The following is a 19,751-nucleotide window of genomic DNA, read 5'->3' as shown; positions in this document are numbered from 1 at the left end:
GGAGAACAGAGCTAATCTTCAAATATTTAAGATGTTATCATGTACAAAGATTTGGGTCAAAGTTATAAGGCAGCAGATTTTGATTTAAGAGGTAGAGTGCTAGGCTTGGAGTCAAGAAGATCTGAATTAAAATGTGACCTAAGACATTAGCTGTGTGATCCTGGGCAAATCACTTATTCTTTGCTTCAAGTTTTTTTAATCTATAAAAGTGAGACTAAGAGTAGTACTTACATCCCAGGATTATTATGAGGACTGGATCATTGTATATAACTCCTGGCTCATAGTAAGAACTATATTAATGTTCGTTATGACAATAATGATAATGAAACACTCTACTTATAGAACAATACCCACCTACTTGTTACAAGATCCCTTTTAGTTGAAGATTTTAAGCAGAGGCTAAACATCATATTGGAGCAGTTAGGTGGCAAAGTGTACCACTTTGCCTTCCTTAATTTAAATCTGGCCTGAGACTACTAGCTGTGTGACCTTGGGCTTAATTGGACCTTGGACACTTAATTCTGTTTTCTCAATCTGTAAAATGAGCTGGAGAAGGAATGGCAAACCACTCCAGTATCTTTGTCAAGGAAATCCCAAATGGGATCAGAGTCGGACATGATTGAAAGAAAAAAACAAAAAAAAAACAAAAAAAAAAACAGAACAACAAATGCCATTTCTTTAGTGTTGCAGATGAGATTCAGTTTCAGTGAAGGATTTCAGGGGTCCTCAAACTACGGCCCGTGGGCCAGATGCAGCAGCTGAGGACGTTTATCCCCCTCACCCAGGGCTATGAAGTTTCTTTATTTAAAGGCCCACAAAACAAAGTTTTGTTTTTACTATAGTCTGGCCCTCCAACAGTCTGAGGGACAGTGAACTGGCCCTCTATTCAAAAAGTTTGAGGACCCCTGGTCCGATGATTTGAATTAAGATTGCTCATGGCTTTCAGATACTATTAAGTGGCCAACAATTCTTTCCATGTTTTCTATGATTATCTTCTTCAGGTTAACAGGTAGAACACATAACATCACTATCCATTCATTGTATATACTGACCCTGTAGACAAGAATCAAAACTATCACCAACTGAATTATGGAACAGCCTGAATGGAATTCAGACCATTTCACTACCAGAAATCTATTCAAATTTAATGAACTGTTAATTACTACTACATAATTATTAATTATGCCATTAGTTGTCTCTTCATTAACTGGAAAGTTTTAAAGTTTCATCACTTAAGAGAATTCAGTTTTACCAATCATAGGATAACAGTGTTCAAGTAAGCAATTAACTCAATAATTGATAAGAAAGTCCTTTTGACAGTGCCTCTAAATTAACTGATAAGCAAAAAACGACTACATACAGCTCAGTTATGTTCCTGAGCTTTACATTGCATTTTTATAACACTATCTGTAATATCTGGTCATTTATTATTTTTTAGCTCTGACTTTGGGCAGATAATTTCATGGCTGAGCTTCTTCTCTAAAAGACATAAGGCCAGTTATGGGGAAAAAGTACTTTGCACTTTAAGCTATTATTAGTGGTACAAAACCAAACATTAAACAAAGAACTGATGCTCAATTTGTGTTTGTGACATTTCTTGCTACAAAAGTTTAGAATACAAAAGAATTAGTTTACAGGAGGCAACAACCTCACAGGATTACTGAAAATGAGAACATAAATTGTGCTTTCAAATCTAAATGTGCTAATTAAAAATGAATTCATCAGAACCTTAATACTGGAAGAATTACATTTATCAGTTAATGCATTTTGTTTAGTTTTTCTTTTCCTTCCTTCTAGATCTTTTTCTTGCACAGCAAGATAACTGTACAAATATGTATACATATATTGGATTTAACATTTATTTTAATATATTTAACATGTTTTGGACTACCTGCCAGCTAGGGGCAGAGGGGAAAATTTGTACCGAAAGGCTTTTCCAAGGGTCAATGTTGAAAAATTACCCATGCATGTTTTGTAAAATAAAAAGCTTCAATAAAAAAAATAATAAAATTATGGCAGAAAGCTAATATATATATGAATTATGTCAAAGTAGCTCATTAAATGTTCATCCATTCCCTATTATACATGACTATAATGGAATCTCAAGGTACCATTATAGGAAGAATTCAGAGAAGCATAAGACAAAGCAGATACAAGGAAAAATGCACATGGAGGGCAGGTAGGAACAGTGAATGGAGTGCTGGTCCTGAACTCGGAGAACCAGAGTTCAAATCTAGCCTTAGTCATTTACTAGCTTTGTAACCATGGTTAAGTCATTTAACCCTAAATACCTGGGGAGGAGGGGGGAAGAAATACTTAACAAAAGACAATAAGTGAACATTGACCAAGCTTGGCTATGGAGAAAATATACTTCCCTTCTTTGCAGACATGGGATGTACCATGGGTATGAAATATTTCTTGCAGAATATTATCAGAAAGTGTTCACTTGGTTTTGCTAAACAGCTTCTTTTTAAAAAAAATTCTTTATTATAAGGGAAGGCTCATTGACTCAAGGTATGGGGAGGGATATTATTCAGAAAAAAATATTATATAAGAACAAAAATAATAATTAAGATGGAAACTTTACATAAAAACTTTACAATAACCATTTTGATTCAGTGACAAATTTATATAAACAAATATTCTTAATATAAGTCTTTTTATTGTTTATAAAAAATACCACTAAAACTAATTTGATTTTTCAAAAATCAAAGTTCATTTAGTGAAATATCAATGTACATTTTATATTAAAGTTGTAGTAAAAATACTGATATTTAATAGTTTATACAAGTCTCATTCATGTAAAAATCACATAGCATGTAAAATTTAATTAGAAAAATTCATAATATTCACAAAAGTACATTATTTTTGTTGACAGCTCATGAGAACATTTGTCCTAACTCTTAAGATCCAAAACATAAATTTCACAGTTCAGTTTATCTTTATCATAGGAGAAAAATAACTTCAGAAAACATTTCACTCTAAATCCAGTGTGCTATGTATTAAAATAAGATGCACTTGAAGTAATCTGTTTAGACTACCAACGAATTGTGTAGTAAGAAATAATTTTTAAGATATCCTTAAAAATAAATCATTTTCCAATTGCTGTATCTTTAATTTACAGAAATCTGGTTGAAAAATCAAGTTTCCCTAATATACTTGAACAAGAAAATTAGTATTTTTAAAAAAAATATATTGTGCTAGCAGCTTTGACTTTCCATTTCTGGAAACTTGGAATTATTTTTTGATTACAATTAAATTTGGATTGTTTAAAAATTATATTAAGTCCTGAATTTTTCCAAGAAAAAAGCTTGAAGACGTTAACTTTGTAAAAATAAAAAAGAGGTAGTATGTGAAAGGCTAGTGTTTATATTTTAAAAGCTTAACTTGAAACCCTGCACCATTAACATATAAAAATGATTGAACAATCTATGTGCTAATTTTTTATTATGATTCCATTCCAAAGTTGCTTGAAAAATAACAATGGAATATAAATGGAAGAACTCCAGTGAATTTAAAAAGAACTAGAGTATAAAACCTAGTATTACATAATGCTGTGCAGTCGGTATTAGTTTAGTGGTACTATAAAACAAAATACATTTATGTATCTTGTGTTTTCAGTATTTTAGCAATACTTTCATTCTTCACATAATTTTACTAGAAATAAATCCTTCAAAATGGAGTCATTTAATTCTTCATTTTAAACAGCATACATTATAAAGGCATTCACACTAATTGTATCATAAAGTTAATTAATAAATAATTAGTTAGGGGAATATGCCCATAGGTCATAAGTAAAAAGAAACATGCATTTCTTTATAACAGCTTTTAAGTTCTATATACAGTGTTCATGCACATGTCAATTATAAATACAAAAAAATTAAGCAAAGAATGAAAGTTAGCAGCATTACTAGTTCTATTTGGAATGTTTGTGTTAAAGCAATAAATATCCTCTCAAAAAATTAATGCAAATATACTGTTTGCCACACAGTTTGTCCTAAAATGTAGGCAGCGTTCCATAATCCAGATACCAATACCATTAAAAGAAAACCAAAAATTCTTTTTATAAAAAGTGCACAAGTTTGTCCTATATGTATGTAGTTCTTAATCCATGTGCATATTACACTCATAAAAATTCACATTAAAAGGCACAAATATACATCAATACCAACAGAAATAATCTTAGAGATTCCCTCTAAGACACCAAGTTACAACCACATGGAATGAGTTTGTCAGTAATATTACAAAGTAGAGTGCGAGTTACAACTTCACCACATTCAGGAATCATTTCTATATTTCATAAAGTAGGTTTGCAATTTTTGAAAGCTCTTGATTATTTTGATTTCTTTGAAAGTTAACATAGAACATTTTGTCATAATTAGCAAAATAAGCCTAATGCAAGAAATCAAAGCCATAAAATACTGTAAACCAAGAGAAGAGAACTGGTCCTAAACATACCACGAGGAGGCAGAATCAGACTTTCACATTAGAATCAAAAGACTGCATCTAACAGCATTAATACAGAATAATTTTACTGGGCTCTGCATGGCAGGTTAAATATGCAACCACTTCAACTGGAAATGATCTAATTCATTTTGCAGTACTGAAAATGTACCCCTTTACTATAATATTCCTTACAGACAGAATATCAAAAGTATACAATTTCACTTTCAAATTACAATGGTTATTTTACATTAGTCAGAAGAGCAAACTAACATTTTAAAGCTTCATTGTTTGCATGTACACTTTATGTCATTGGTATAGAGGTACATATACTTTTGAATAGCCAAATGTAAAGTTCTATGGCACCTTCGTTTTAGGAAACCATTCAGACAACAAATATCATAATGTTATAATTGTTCCATCTTCTTCTAATGGTTTTTGATCAGAAGTATGTGCTTTATGTTCCATCCCTGTGCCACTAGTTTGCTGTAAACTCACATCATTAGGAATAAAACCATTCTGTGCTGACTCAAAACTCAGTTCAATTTGTGTTAATGATTCTAAGCTCTCAGCCATAAGAACTGCTTTAGGTATTTGCTGGGGCATTCCATTATCTTCAATAATTATATCTTCTTCATCACTCTCTTCATCTTTCGGGTCAAAATTCATCTCAATATGTGGTGAGTAGCTGACAAGACTGTTATCGGTAGACTGACCTGAGCTGCCAGAAGTCCGACTATTCCTGACAACATTATTTCTCTGATTTGCAGGTCTTACAGTTATAATCAGGTTACGACTGTTTGCAATCATCATATCTGTAACCTGATCAAGACTTTTCCCTGAAACTTCTATTCCATTAACTTCTAAAACCTCATCATTAACTGCAAGTAAGCCAGTACTTTGAGCCAGACCACCTGGAACAAGCCTGGATATGAAAATCCCTGGAACTTTTTCTAGACCATGTGGTGTGACTCTTACACTAGAACCATCTCTTATATAGAATCCTAGTGGTTTTTCCGTTCCATATTTGTAAAGACGAACTCTACGATGGGTTTCTGGGAGAATATCCACATCAATAATAGAAGATACAGGTCTAAAGTCTTGAGGCATACTAATAACTATGTTTGGTTTCTTTTTATGGTAATCAGGACGTAATACATTTGTCAAGACATTCTTCTTCTTTATCAGCGTATCTGTACCAAAGGCACTGTAATCTGCTTCTTCTGTTTAAAAAAAAAAAAAAAAAAAAAAAAAGCAGAAACAAAAACAATGATTATCAGTATTAGTGTATATAAAAAGATCATCAAAATATCCCATTAGTCTATTATATAACATGGAGCCAGTAATGGGAGCAGAGTAATATACCAACATGGATTTATAAGTCAACCAATCAGTGATTTTATTCAATTTATAATTTAATACTAGTGCCATGAAAATATACTAGAAAAACCACTAGATGGCCCTCTTTTGTGATAATCAGAAAATAGCACCAAGACTTTTTACAAAGTCGAATCTCTCTACACACCCACACACCCACAATTGTCCACTATATGCAACAGAGATGCAATTTCTTTTTTAATATATGTAATTGGACCTACACATTTTCTATCTTGGGGTTGATTTTTTTTATTTATGTTGAAGATAAAATCAATTAAGCTCAAATAAAATTAATATGACTTTATAAACCTACATAAAGTTTTCTAAGCACAATTAGTAGTAAAGGGACCACAGATTTAGTCTTTCCCAATATAATTTTTCCAACTGGATTCAACTCCATTTATTCCCCTTCCTCCTTTCTCTTTTTCTTGCTTGAATAATGAATTAGCATGCTATTTATGAATTACAGAGGAAAAAAAATAAGATTCAATCTATATAGAACATCACAAAATTTCACCAAATCTCATATAAAATGAGAATAAGTAGAATACTACTAGATATAACAGGTGGGAAAACATGATACCCTCAGTTTAATCTGATGAAATTCAATATGGTTTACTTGGTCATTTATATATTTCAGGAGTTGCTTGTTCCCCTGTGATTTTGTTCTATTGGGCCTTTTTTTGTTGTTGTGTTGCTCCACACTTAGTTTTTATTACCTAACATACTATTTCTTTGGGGCAGGTAGTACAGTGGATACAGCCCTGGTCTTAGAGTCAGGAGGACCTGAATACTAGCTGTGTGACTCTGGACAAACCACTTAATCCTGATTGCCTCCAAATAAAAACTATATCTTATAAAGGTCAAATTAAATATAAGAGGACCAAAAACAAGTCAAGTACTTCATTTACTAATATGAACACTTAAAAAACAAAAAACAAAACAAAACAAAACACCAAGCACTTGATAAAAGATTTATTTCCAAAAATAAGCAAGGTAATTCATAAAACAATCTCTCAAAATAAACAGTGATGAAACAAAAAAGCTTAATTAACTATGATTCTGAAGTAATTTGGATCAGGGGTTACATTATTTTAAAAGCATTAATTTCCCCATGCCCTATCGTGGGGAGTTTCACATATTAATATGTGAAACAAAACACAGAAAATGATTAATTAATATTGCTAATTGAAAGCCCAATGAATTTTAACAGCTATCATCTAAAATCTCAGTTTCTTTTCTAGGACATAAAAAGCTTATCCATTTTTAATTGGAATATCTGCTGAGCTAACATTATTCACACCATGTTTTTTAAAGTATTTCAAATAACCTTGTCTGTGTTAAAATATCATTTCCACAAAAAAAAAAAAAAAAAAATCTAGAAATATCAAAGGTGATAAAGCAAAATCATTTTTGATTCCAAAAGGAAACTTGATGCTATTGTTAGGAAGAAATGGGAAACACTTAAAGCTAGATGTGTAAAATCATCCTAGCTGAAGACAGACATATCATTCATAATTCATACTTTATACTTCAAACACTGAATAGGAACAAAAAACCATAACCATTGAGAAGTAGGGGGAAAAATAATGAAATTATGTACCAGCTCTAAACTTGTCAGTAAAAGATTTCCTCACTTTTTTTCAGCTTCTCTGACAGTTGAAAAGTTGTCAAATTTTTTTAGACATTTGAAACATGGAAAAAAGTTGCTGACAATTGATTCAGGCATAATCTCACATAAGGAAGAATAATCATATGTTATACATATTCACTGAAGTATATAGAAAAGACTTTCCTGATGTCTAGGTTACACAAATACATCATGCTCAGCAAGCAGCAGTATTCATATCATCCTTATAGTGATGCATTTTAGACAATCAAATGGGCAATGTACAATGTTTTCTTGTAGAAAACAAGTGTTTGCTTGAAAAGCAGCTTGGTTTTTTAGAACTATCTAGATACACCAATCCCTTCTCCTTGTAAAACCTGACATGAGAAAAATTAAGAAAAGTTTCACTGAATGTCTTTTCTAAGAATATTTCTTTCTTAAATAATGTGTGAAGAAAGTCAACATACTATGCTGTAAAATATATAGATTCCCTAGCAATACAAATTTAGGACAAAATAAAATTGTTTTCCTTCACAACTACTCATGGAAAGCTTAACCCGAGAAACTAATCTGCATAATTTGACCATGCAGCCAGACTCCATTCGTACATTCTTGACTAAATTCTCAAAAGCAATATGCCCGAGTACAAAGACACCTTTGTTCTTCCAGCCAGCTAAGCAGTTTACAGCTACTGGGAAAAAGAAATATTTTGGCAGAAAGCCACAGTACAGGGTGTTAGTTTAAAGTGTAAAGGTGAATGTCCAAATAGAACGTAGTTGTATATGTATGGTCTGGAACTAAAGAAACTATGAAAAATATAATTGAAAACTCTTGATCAAATTAATTTAAAGCAAAAACTCTTGTGTGCTCCTGAATGTCTTTATATTAGTTCCATAACTGGAAATCTAGACCAACACAACTTATCCAGAAACCTCAAGAATCCAAAACATAGGCAAGAACCTAGAAGCAAAATGTTTTGAGCTGTTTTCACAATATTCATGAACCAAATCATGAACATTTCACTTAAAAATTCAAGACTCTCCCTCGGTTCTCAATCAGAATCTCTTTACTCCTTTTTTAAACAATGTAGTTTGTTTGGCATAAAGAACAAAGGACTTTAGGGTCAGGAGACCTGGACTTAACTTCTGGTTTTACTACTTATTAGCAGTATCTTAGGAGCAAGTCATGTACTTCCAAGTTTCAGTGTCTTCATCTGAAAAATGAGGCTAATTAAATTTGGTGAGCACTTATTAAGCTCTTTGTACAAGGTAAAGTTAACGGAACTTATATTACATCTCACATTGTTAAGAAAAGTGCTTGGTAAACTGCAAAGTAATTAAGTGCTATAGTTATAGGTAGGTTTAAGACTATGGTGGTTATCTAAAAGTCATTGAAGAGACAAAAATTATACAAGTACAGCCTTTTGTGTTTATAGTCAGTACACTGTATAAATATTTTTACTGCTTATTAATACTTTTGAACTTTAAAAAATATGTAAATATTCCTAAAAGTATAAGAATTAGTGAAATATATTCCTTGAAATAAGTTGCACAGTTTCTGCAACTTAGCTCTTAATCAGTGTTTGCTGATTCTCAAGTTCAAATCCAGCCTCAGATAATTATTAGCTATGTGACCCTGGCCAATTCAGGCAATTTCTTTATCTATAAAATGAGATCTATAAACACCTTCTTGAATATATAACATACTAGATCAAAATACAGACTATATTTTTTCCATTAAAATTTTAAACTAGTTGTGTGACCCTAGGCAAGTCACTTAAACCCAATTGCCTCAGGAAAAAAAAGTCGGGGTGGGGAGACTATTGGTATTAGAGAAAGCCAAACAAAACTTTTCTCAATGAACATATAATTGAATAATGCAGGAGACAAAGATTTTGATAACTGTTTCCTTTGCTGAGCTTCAGTTTTTCCATTAAAAAAAAGGGGATATTATAATAGATCTGCAAGGAAGTCTCCCCTTTCAGTTCTATATCTCAGGGTCCTAGGACTATGAAAATAGTTATATATTTAAATCTTACTAAGATACTCAAAAAAACCCACAATTTTACATAGCCTAGGATATACACAAAGTATAATTATACTTTAGTTTTTAGAATCAATGATGTTAAACAAAACAATATCATTTTTAATACTATTCTTTGGCAAATACTATGGCTGGATTATTAGCCTAAATGTTACATGTCAGTTAAACATATATAATAGTATATGGTTTTCTTTTTAAAATGTTTACAATTTTTTTTGTACTTTTAGGATTTAGACCTATGAGACCACTACCACTACTAAATATGCTCATTTTAATATTAACTTCCTTAAAAAAAAAACAAAACTTAAAACTTCCATTTTCTAGTCTGTCCCTCTATAAGTTTAATTAGGATATCTTACTTGCAGCTGACCAAAAGAGAAGAGGTGGGGCGAAGAGAAACTAGCTAGTAATAAACAGAACACTGAGAATTTTCTTTGAAAAATCACTTTCAGGTTTTAATTTTCTCTCTCTCTCTTTTTTCCATTTTTTTTTTTGGGGGGGAGGGGGAAAGGCAGCATTGTTGTTTTCCCAGCAAGAGCACTAGAAATATGCAGTTATTCCTTGCCAACTAAAACCAGCCTTGGTAAGAAAAACAGGTATTCAGGTGAACCTCAAGCCCCCAAAAGTTATCAAATAAAAACAACTGATTCAAGATACAGGTTTCCTAAACTTAAAACAAAACAAAACCCAACTTATTCCTGTGCTAAATGATTTATACTTTGGCAATCTGTTTTCTTTGAATAACCAGTATCATCTTAAGAAAAACACCTCAACTTAAAATGCAGATGATATAACAAGTTGTTACCAAGATGTATGAAATTGCTGTCTATGCAAACAATTTCATTTACTATCAAATAAAGAGGAAGATAGTGGCAGTAGAATGTGATTTGCAAGTTTAAAACTGTTTCTGGGACCAAATAGTATCCAGTTATGTTTACATAATCTGCTGTATAAATACCCATTAGGCACTTGAAAAGAAAAGTATCAAAATAAGGTGTGATAATGTATGGCTATAAATGGACCAATTCATCATGCTTTTTCCTTGACAGAAGTCACTATTTGCATTAAGTTCTTAGAAAACACATCAAACTAGAACAGAATACTTTCTACTGAGCAGAATTCCCCACTCCACCAATTAAATATTGCTTATTTCTATTTGGGCCTTAAAATCAAAATTCTAGTCTTAAACACAATATATGCAAAGTGTTCGTTTTTTCCTATTTAGGAAACTGGTATGAAAAAAAACTATATAAGAAAAATAGGTGTCTTATTTGATCCTTATTGAATACTTGTAATACTGAGACATGTTGAGATAAATACTAGAACTTAGAAAGGGAGACTCTTAACAGATGTTAGCTTTGTTATGTTAAAGGAGAACTAAATACACAAAAACAGTGTTCTAATTCAACTCCTATAAACCTCAGATAAAATATCAAATTGTATCATCATGTGGTTGTTGAAAAACAATGCTCTACTGCTAAATGAATATTATGAAAACTACTACAAATGTATTAGAAACTCCTACTATATGAAAAATCTACTTTGGAAAAATTAAGGCACACATTTAAATTGACAAGTGTGGGAAAATGTTTGATGCTCCAGTACAGCTTTAAGCAGAGCAAAGTTTAGCAATAGAACGTCATGCTAGGCCTCATGATTTAGTGTCAGAACATGGGTGTGACATAGATACTGACTCCATTCCACCACTGATATGTGACATCCTTATTCTCTTCCACTGTTTCCTTAATAAAGATGCTGAACCTGATATGCTGGTTGCCCCACACTTATTCAATCACCACATCCTCAGGCAAACAAAATTAAAAACAGTTTTTTCTTTCAAAGGTGGTTCTATAAACTCACCGGTAATGGAAAACTTGTTTAATATAGAAAATGCTATGATTTCAAATTCTTTTTTTGCAATTTGCAATTAATTAAGACAATTTACTGACCTCTGAAATAAACTAGGGATCATTTTCCTGTCCCTCACCAATCATAGAAAACACAAAGATTTTAAGAAGCAAAAAAACTTTCTATTTTTTAAAGATAAGCAAAATAAATACAATAAGCCATCATAGATCATGGATTTAGAACTAGGAAAAAAAATCTCAAATCATTCAGTCCAAACTCCTTTTATAGATGAGAAAAGACTCATGGAGGTTCAAAGTGAATTTTTTAGTTTTGCCCCTAGTGGTAGAAACCAATTTTACTTAAAACATCAGCAATAGTTTAAAATCAGAATTCAGAAATGAAAATCTTCTAAATAAATTTTTTCTTTCAAGAAAGTCCCGTGCTTAAAACCAATAATAATTTTTGAACCTATGATAGACAAAAAAACAAACAAACAAAAAAACCACACAGGTATCATCAAGAAAGGTAGTAGAATAAAGCAACAGTCATCAAGCTTCTATTCTATGTCAGGTACTATACAGAACATGTATTTCTAATTATAGCAACAGAGTTTTTCTGACCAGTCACACTTACCTTTTTTTTGTATAAAAATCCTAAGTAGCGGATTGGCTGTTGAAACAGCTTTATGATAGTTATCATCATTATTTATAGGCAGTAAGTCTCCATGAATGTCCGCATAGCCTACTAAAACTTCAACATTGGGTATCTTATGAACATGCTGTAATAATCCATAAAACTCTTCAAATTTTCCAGGTTTAGAGCGTTCCAGAGAAAATCGACGAAATTCTGCTCCAAACTATAAACAAAATATACATAATAAATTACTTTTTGATCAGAGCCAGGAAAACATTATATATAGGAACAGCAAGATTACACTATGATCAATTCTGATGGACATGACTCTTTTCAACTGCGAGGTGATTCAGGACAGTTCCAATGGTCTTGTGATGAAGAGAACCATCTGCACCCAGACAGAGAACTGTGAATTACAACATAGTATTTTTTAAAAATTGCTGTTTGCTTGCATTTTGTTTTCTTTCTCATGTTTTTCCTTTTTGATCTTATTTTCCTTGTGCAGCATGATGATTGTGGAAATAAGTAAAGAACTGCACGTGTTTAACATATATGGGATTACTTGCCGTCTAGGGGGTGGGGAAAAGGGAGGGAAACATTTTGTTAACACAAGGTTTTGCAAAGGTGAATGTTGAAAATTATCTGTATATGTTTTGAAAATAAAAAGCTTTAATTAAAGTAAATTACTTTAAAGAAAAACATCATGTCATCATTTCAATGATATTTCTTCAGCACTTGTATGCCAGAAACAATGCTAGGCACTGGGGACATAAAAGTCAATAGGATTCTGACATCATTTCATATCAGCAAAAGTAAAAACATTTCTATCTAGGAAAGCTATGTCACAAGTAAAATCATATCTCTACTATTAAAGAACATACATTTCATAACACCTTCCTTACCAAAGGAAAGAAACATAATTAGCACCATAGTATAGTAGACAGAACATTGATTTGAGGCAGGAGGCTTCCCACATTCTAGCTCTGCCAGTCACCCATCACCCGCTGAGTCCCTTCACATTTCTAGCCTGGGCTGCAACATGAAGAGAAGAAATCATTTCTAAGGTTTCCTCCAAATCTAAAATCCAATAATTTCCCACCTCTAAGAAAGTTGGGGAACAGTCATAGTCTTTGTCCCCCTAATCTTTCAATAGCTAGAACAAGTTACAGTACCACTATCCTATGCAAAATCATTTGACTATCTAGGGATGGGGTTCTTGCCTTAGGCCTAAACTTAAGATCTGACAAAAAGGCCTCTCTTGCTGCTGCTGCTGTTGCCACTACTACTACTAGAAGCCAGTGCCAAGACCAAAATTTTACCCAATCATTCTCAACACCAATTTAGTTAAAAGCTTCATTTTTATACTGATGTTATTCTTTTTTCAATTCCTAGCAAAAAAAGAAAGAAACTTTGCTTTCCAAAAACTTTCAAAATAGTCTGAATAAATATATTAGAAACCACAAAAATAATAAACATCTGCAAATGACACACTTGTAGTAACTACAAACTGGATATTCAGGTGCTTTGGGGTTAAATACATAAAACCTCACCAAAGTGTTCAATGGTTTTAACTTCATGCAATTTAAGTAACACAGAACTCAAGATTTCAAAAAATATAATATTAGTAAAGGCGTTGTTATTTTTGAATTGGTGTGGTATTGTGGAGGAAAAAAAAATAATACAAATCCTAGATTCTAGATCTAGGTTAGGTGCTAACCCCTATCATCTGATAGCTGTGTGATCCTAATTCATGATACTTAACCTGTTCATTCATCTGTGAAATGGAAGTTATAACTAGGTTATCTCACAGGCTTGATGTGTGAAAAACATATGTGAAATTTCTTTGAAAACTGTTGCTGTTGAAAAATGATATAAAATACTGAATATGTTTTAATGCTTTATGTTTTCACAGTAGGGATTTTCTGAAGATCACGTGTATGATTAAGGATCACAGATTAGGATCTGTTATTTAATCCAATTCCCTCTTTTTACCAATAATGAGAATAATGCCTAGGGAGGCCAAATAACCTGCCCAAAGTCAAGAATTAAAAACCTTGGGCTTCAGGAACAACATTTTTCTCAGTGCATTCAGCTAAGCACTACTACTGCCCAACGTGAGAATGAGCTCCTTCAAACTTAACTAAGCTAGTCCTCTGAGGATAAAAGTTCAGCAAATCTTTCCAATGTGTCTGAAGATCTACCAGAGTGTACTTCACCAGCCCAGTTTACAAAAACCCATCTTATGGCACTTTGAATGAGAAAGACAGAATGTTTATATTATTAACCCTTACCAGTAAGATCAAAAGAAAGGGTAAACTGCTAAATAGAAGATGAAATGTTGCCTCTATTACTTTGTTACCCTTTGGCCTCTAATTTGGGTCAAATGAAGGCAATAACACAGAGACACTCACTGATTATTTGTGGTTTTGCATATTCTTAACAACATATCTGACTGTAAGTGAGGAAGGTAAGTGGTTCAGTAGATGGAGTGCTGGGGCCTGAATCAGGGAGAACCAAATTCAAATCTAGCCTTACTCTGTGATCCTTAGTCAATTCACTCTAACAACTCAGCCTTAGTTCCCTCAATGATGAGAATACAGCATCACTGTCAAAATGTTGCTGTGATTATCAAATGAGATAATTTGTTTAAAAAAAAAAAAAAAAACTACTTAGTGCAGTGCTTATCAAATGGTGGGCACTATATTAATATTTATTCCTTTCCCTAAATGGAACTTAAGCCTATTCTGAAAACCACTACAAATCTTTTAAATTGCACCCTAACAAAGCATAATAGAAAAAAAATACAAAGTTAAAGTAACATTAAATCAGAAAAACTTGAGAATTTAAAAGGAAACTCAAAAAGCATCTACAACAACCCACAGCTGAACAATAAATGCTAGCAAGTGATCATAATTATAATAGCAACACAAAAATTAGAGACCCAAATTAAGTTACAAAAGTTTTCGATAAAATCTAATAAAAAATTGCCACATATTGATTGCACTAGAATATTGTGCAGATTATTACAAAATGCACAAAAAAGATCTTTGAGCTCTTTGGAACAAGATATTTTAAAAAATAGTTGTCATAATTAATACAAGCATCTTCACTGAACCCTTCAAATAACCCTTCTTGACAACTCAAGAAAACGCATACTTCATTCACAACCACTATCATTTTTGTCCATCTTCAATTCCCAGGTCTATTTCACAGTTTTTCTGCAAAAGAAACTTCTCCCTAAATGCTAAAAATAAGATAAAGCATCAAATATCTTAGTTTCTTATTTATCTTTAAAAATTAGCCTAACCAGAACTTGATTCATTCAATCATTCCTTATCTACTATGTATTTGGATTACCCACCACTTAATTAGGGAAAGTATTATTAAATATCTGTAATCCTGATTTTGTATGTGTAGAGACTTACATAGTTGCCAATTTACTTTCTAAATTCCCTTGGAAATATTTACAGCACAACTTTTGGTACTTCTATACAGCTAAATACCTTACTTGCAATCAGTATTAGAAAACAAATGCATGCACACACACACGTGCACGCACACACAATTTTAATAGGCAATGAATTAAAATAATTTCTGAAATGTAAACATACTACATTTGTCAAGAAAATAAAATGATTGGGGCAGTAAGTGGTGCAGTGGAGAGCACCAGCCCAAAGTCAGGAGGACTTGAGTTCAAATCTGATCTCAGAGACTAAATACTTTCTAGCTGTGTGATCCTGGACAAGTCACTTAACCCCAAATGTTTAAAAAAAAAAAAAGAAAAAGAAAAAAGAAAAGAAAAGAAAAAAAAAAGAAAATAGTGATTCATACCTACTGCTATCTGATTTTAGTCACACCTAAACATTACAAAGTAAATAAAACTCAATAGAAAACACCCTTCATATCAGTGTTGAGTCCTATGACACTGAAAGTCAGTTTCTTATTTTAATTACTCTGATGTTATCAAAGTTTTATGTTAGTAATAAAGAGAAAACTGAACATTGTTTTCTCAGAAGTCTTTGCCAGATGAATTTCTCAATAGCATTACCATTATTTAATAAATTTCTTATATTTAATAACTTAACATTTTAGGTCACTGATAAACATTTTTTTAAATTCACTTTGAGATATTTCTTTTCCCTTAATATGAAAAAAAAAACAGCTATTTTAAAACAGTGGAAAAATTTTTGTGGCTTTACTGTAGTTTGTCACATAGCCTAATGCCAATTTATAATTTTTGGCAAAAACATGTTCTAAATAACAAAGATATAATGTTATGTCTTTTACAACAACACAATAGGATTTAAAAAGGAACTTTTCAAACTCAGAGGAAAACAAGGATAAGGACAAAAAAAAGCAGACAAAATCAACTATAATCTTCAAGAGAATTATTCACTATTAATACCAGTTTTCTATTAGCTTACTCCTATCATTCAGTAAGTCTGTCTGGATGCAAACTTCTTCCATAGTCATGGGATAACCAATTTCAAGATTAGCCAAAAAAAGACAATCAAATCAGGAAAGTCTATAACTGGAAGAATCAATCCTCCAAGGTAATCAAGTATACCACAGTGATAACTGGCTGTGAAAATTCTCACTTCAAGAGATAATTAAACAGGTAAATCCTACTACACAGAAAAATACATTTCAAATTGAAAGAATATGGAGCTACCCACTCTTCTCTACATGTTCAGGGTCGATTCAAAGCCAAGTAATACCGATTCCTAACAAAATCAACTTTTAGCAAGATTATGGCACAGTACAGTAAAATTCAGAGTCATTACACAAAACTGTGGCATTAATAAACACTATTGTTTAAAATTCCCACTGTCTATGTGTAAACAGAAAAAAAGGGGAGGAGGGGGGAAATTGCTACCACTTTCATCATTTCAAAAATGTGTCCAAGCTCCAGAAGGGACCTTAGAAACAATACATTTTCACCAGTAAGAACAAATTTACTGACAAAAATCTACTAAGAAATGAATATGAACAAATATGTCTTCCTACCACAAGCTAAGAAAATAAGAGCAGACGATCTTCAAAGTCTAAAAAACTTAGCTCTTTATAACTTAAAAACTTTTCCTAAGAAGTTATCTTAAACTGAGCTTTTCCAATAGCTGCAAGTAAAAGGTTATAAAAACTTTTAACACATTAAATATGGTTTAGCTGTAACTACATGTGAGAATTTTAAATCAACTGACAGAAAAAAGGAAAATCTCTTAAAGCCTACTCCTATAGAATATGCTTTTAAATCAATTTATAATTTCATCTAAAAAAAAAAAACCTTTAAAATCAGCTAGTAGGTGTCAGTGCCTGATTCTGAGAACAGGCCATATTTGAGATTTTTTTTTCGTTTTTGTTAACTTCAAACTCCCACAAAACCAAATCTGGTGATGGAACTTCAGAATGCCATCTCGATCATCTTACACATGGACTCTATACTTACTATATAGCACTACCAAGACTTATTTTGAATCATATTACTCTCAAGCAAGCAATTTCAATTTGCCTTGAGAATTTTATGAAAGATGGAGAGGAAGATAATATTCTTTATGATGAAAGTCTAAAGTTGATTTGATATGACATTTATGTTCTAATAGTACATAGTTTCAAATTTTAAACTTTAAATACGAGGCAAAAGTGGATATCCTTGATCTCATTTTAAAGATACAAAAACTTGGAAATACCGGATCATCATCCCCTCAAGACTGTATTTCCTCTTCCACATCTCCTATTATAAATTTTTCCCTAGTACCTTCATTCCACGGATCACCACTCTTACTCGGCAAACTTTTAGTACTCATGAATTCAATTACATAACAATGTTGCAGTTGATACATTATTTTGTAGCTACTTTCATAGTCCTTTATTAGTTTTAGGTTCCTCAGTTTTTTATTGTATATATACTTAAGATTGTTTCTTCTAATTACCAAAAAGCCTAAAGCAGTGTTGTTTTCTTCAAACCAGCTAAGTATCTTATGCAGATCTCTGGGCCTCAAGACTCCAAAGCATAGGGTGGGGAAATAAGAGGGTGGACAAGGTCTATACATGGTTTTATCTGTTAATATCTGAATTTAAGGGGAGGTTCGCTGGAAGTTTAATATCCTTCATGGACATCCATCTTCTCCAAATCCAGTTAAATGTAAGAAAATCTTCCCCACTATACCTTGGATCACACACCTTTACTCTTAAGGCTTAGTCTTATCTCCACTACTCAGGCAGACAATATCTAATTAACCGATTCGTGATTCATATACTGCCTTGTAAATGGTTATATTTCGCGTCTGTGTGTTTAGATTTTGTTTCTTTTGTGCTCCCCCTTCAGACCGAAGTTACGTTGTGAAGTATTGATGAATTTTAAAATTCTGCTGCAGTTATTAAAGAATAAATAAATAATGAGATCAAAAGCAGAGTAAAACCGTATGTGCAAATCTAATTTGATAAAGTAAATTTCTACTCCCCGGACTAATGAAGGGGAAGGAGCACAACTCCCACCATGAAACCATCCAGTCATCCCAATCCAGTTTCCCCTTCCATCTAACTCTTCACTCCGGCGTAATCCCTCCTTCCGCTCTCACCTGCAGGTAGGGGTAGGGGATGGGGAGAGGAGGAACGCTGGTTATGGACCGGGGGTAGCACTCGCTCCTCCCCGGGCTCCGGGCCAGGCGAGGCGCAGGCACGCATCCAGCCCCTACCGCCCCTCGAGCGGTCCCGCGGACGCTCACCCAGCGACGTTCGGGGATAGCCCACGCGCCCACCCCGGCTCCGCACTCCATTCTTCGCCCCCGGGCCCCGCACCCACCTTGCTCTTCACTTCCATGGTGCCCAGGCAGCCGCTGCCCGCGCCGTGCCGGTGAGCCCGGTTCATGGTGAGCGCGGGGGAGAGGGGGGGGTCGGACTGTCGGTCCGGCCTGCCGTCCGTCCGCCCCGGGCGTCCTTCTCTCCAGGGGCTAGGGGACGAAGAGAGGGCGCGCCTCGGGCCTGCGCCGCGCACAGACCACCTGAGGTAGTAGCGACGGCGGCTCGCGTCTCCTCCTCTGGTTTCCAGGGGCCGAGGCGGCGGCCGCTGCAGCGCCCGAACGGGGCGCGGAGACGGCTCGGGCGACCCAGGGAGGGGGAGGGGGCCCCTGAGAGCGCTTAGTCTAGCTCTCCGCCGGCTCTTTCCAGCCCGCGCTCGCGCGCACCCCGCACACACCTGCAGTTATCTGGGGGTGAGGGGAGGGGCAGGGAGACGCCAAGGCTGTGGTGCGCGTGCTCACCTGGGCCCGACCCGGGAGAAGAGGCCAAGGAGAAATACGGGAGAAGCGTCAGACTCCTCACCCGCCCAGGGACCCAAGCTGGCGTCTACAACCGATAAGCTCTACTACTTGAATGGGAGGGAGAGGAAGGGAAAGGAAGAAAAAAAGAGGGAGGGAGAACGTCACGCGCTCCTCCCACCCCCGCACCCGCCTAGAGACGCCCCGAGGAGCACCTGAAGAGCGGGGGTGGTCTCCACCCCTTCCCTGTTGTACCCCTCCTTAGACCGCTGTTAAAGAGGGAAGGAGAGCGCATGCGTGGCTGCCAGCGTTTCCGCTGCAGAAGCGAGGGATCGGGGGAAGGGCGGGGGTCTGGGCCGGAAGCGAGAGCGCACCTGGAGGAGGTTTGTGGGGACTGCGGGCGCCGAGCCGCCCGCCCTCAGCGTGCGCTCCCCTCCCCCTTTCCCGGGCCGCCCAGGCTTCGGGCGCGCGCTCCTGCCCCACTCCGGGCGGGGCTTGGGGGCGGTTGCGAATGCGCACCTGTTACTCCGGCTTCTGCGGGG

The 19,751-nt window shown here is 34.6% G+C and overlaps 1 protein-coding gene across 1 annotated transcript; it reads right to left on the bottom strand.

Moving 5' to 3' along the window:
- Positions 1 to 2,645: 2,645 nt before the first annotated feature.
- Positions 2,646 to 19,495, bottom strand: PARD6B (par-6 family cell polarity regulator beta). The gene is made up of 3 exons (XM_003757687.4): positions 18,756 to 19,495; positions 11,954 to 12,176; positions 2,646 to 5,666 (listed from the first exon to the last, which is right to left on the bottom strand). The coding sequence occupies exons 1-3, from the start codon at positions 18,819 to 18,821 to the stop codon at positions 4,843 to 4,845; spliced, it is 1,113 nt and encodes a 370-aa protein (XP_003757735.2). The 5' UTR covers positions 18,822 to 19,495; the 3' UTR covers positions 2,646 to 4,842.
- Between the last annotated feature and the right edge of the window lie 256 nt (positions 19,496 to 19,751).

Source organism: Sarcophilus harrisii, chromosome 2, assembly GCF_902635505.1.
Source record: "Sarcophilus harrisii chromosome 2, mSarHar1.11, whole genome shotgun sequence".
NCBI lineage: Eukaryota > Metazoa > Chordata > Mammalia > Dasyuromorphia > Dasyuridae > Sarcophilus > Sarcophilus harrisii.
This window is presented reverse-complemented; position numbering and strand designations above follow the sequence as displayed.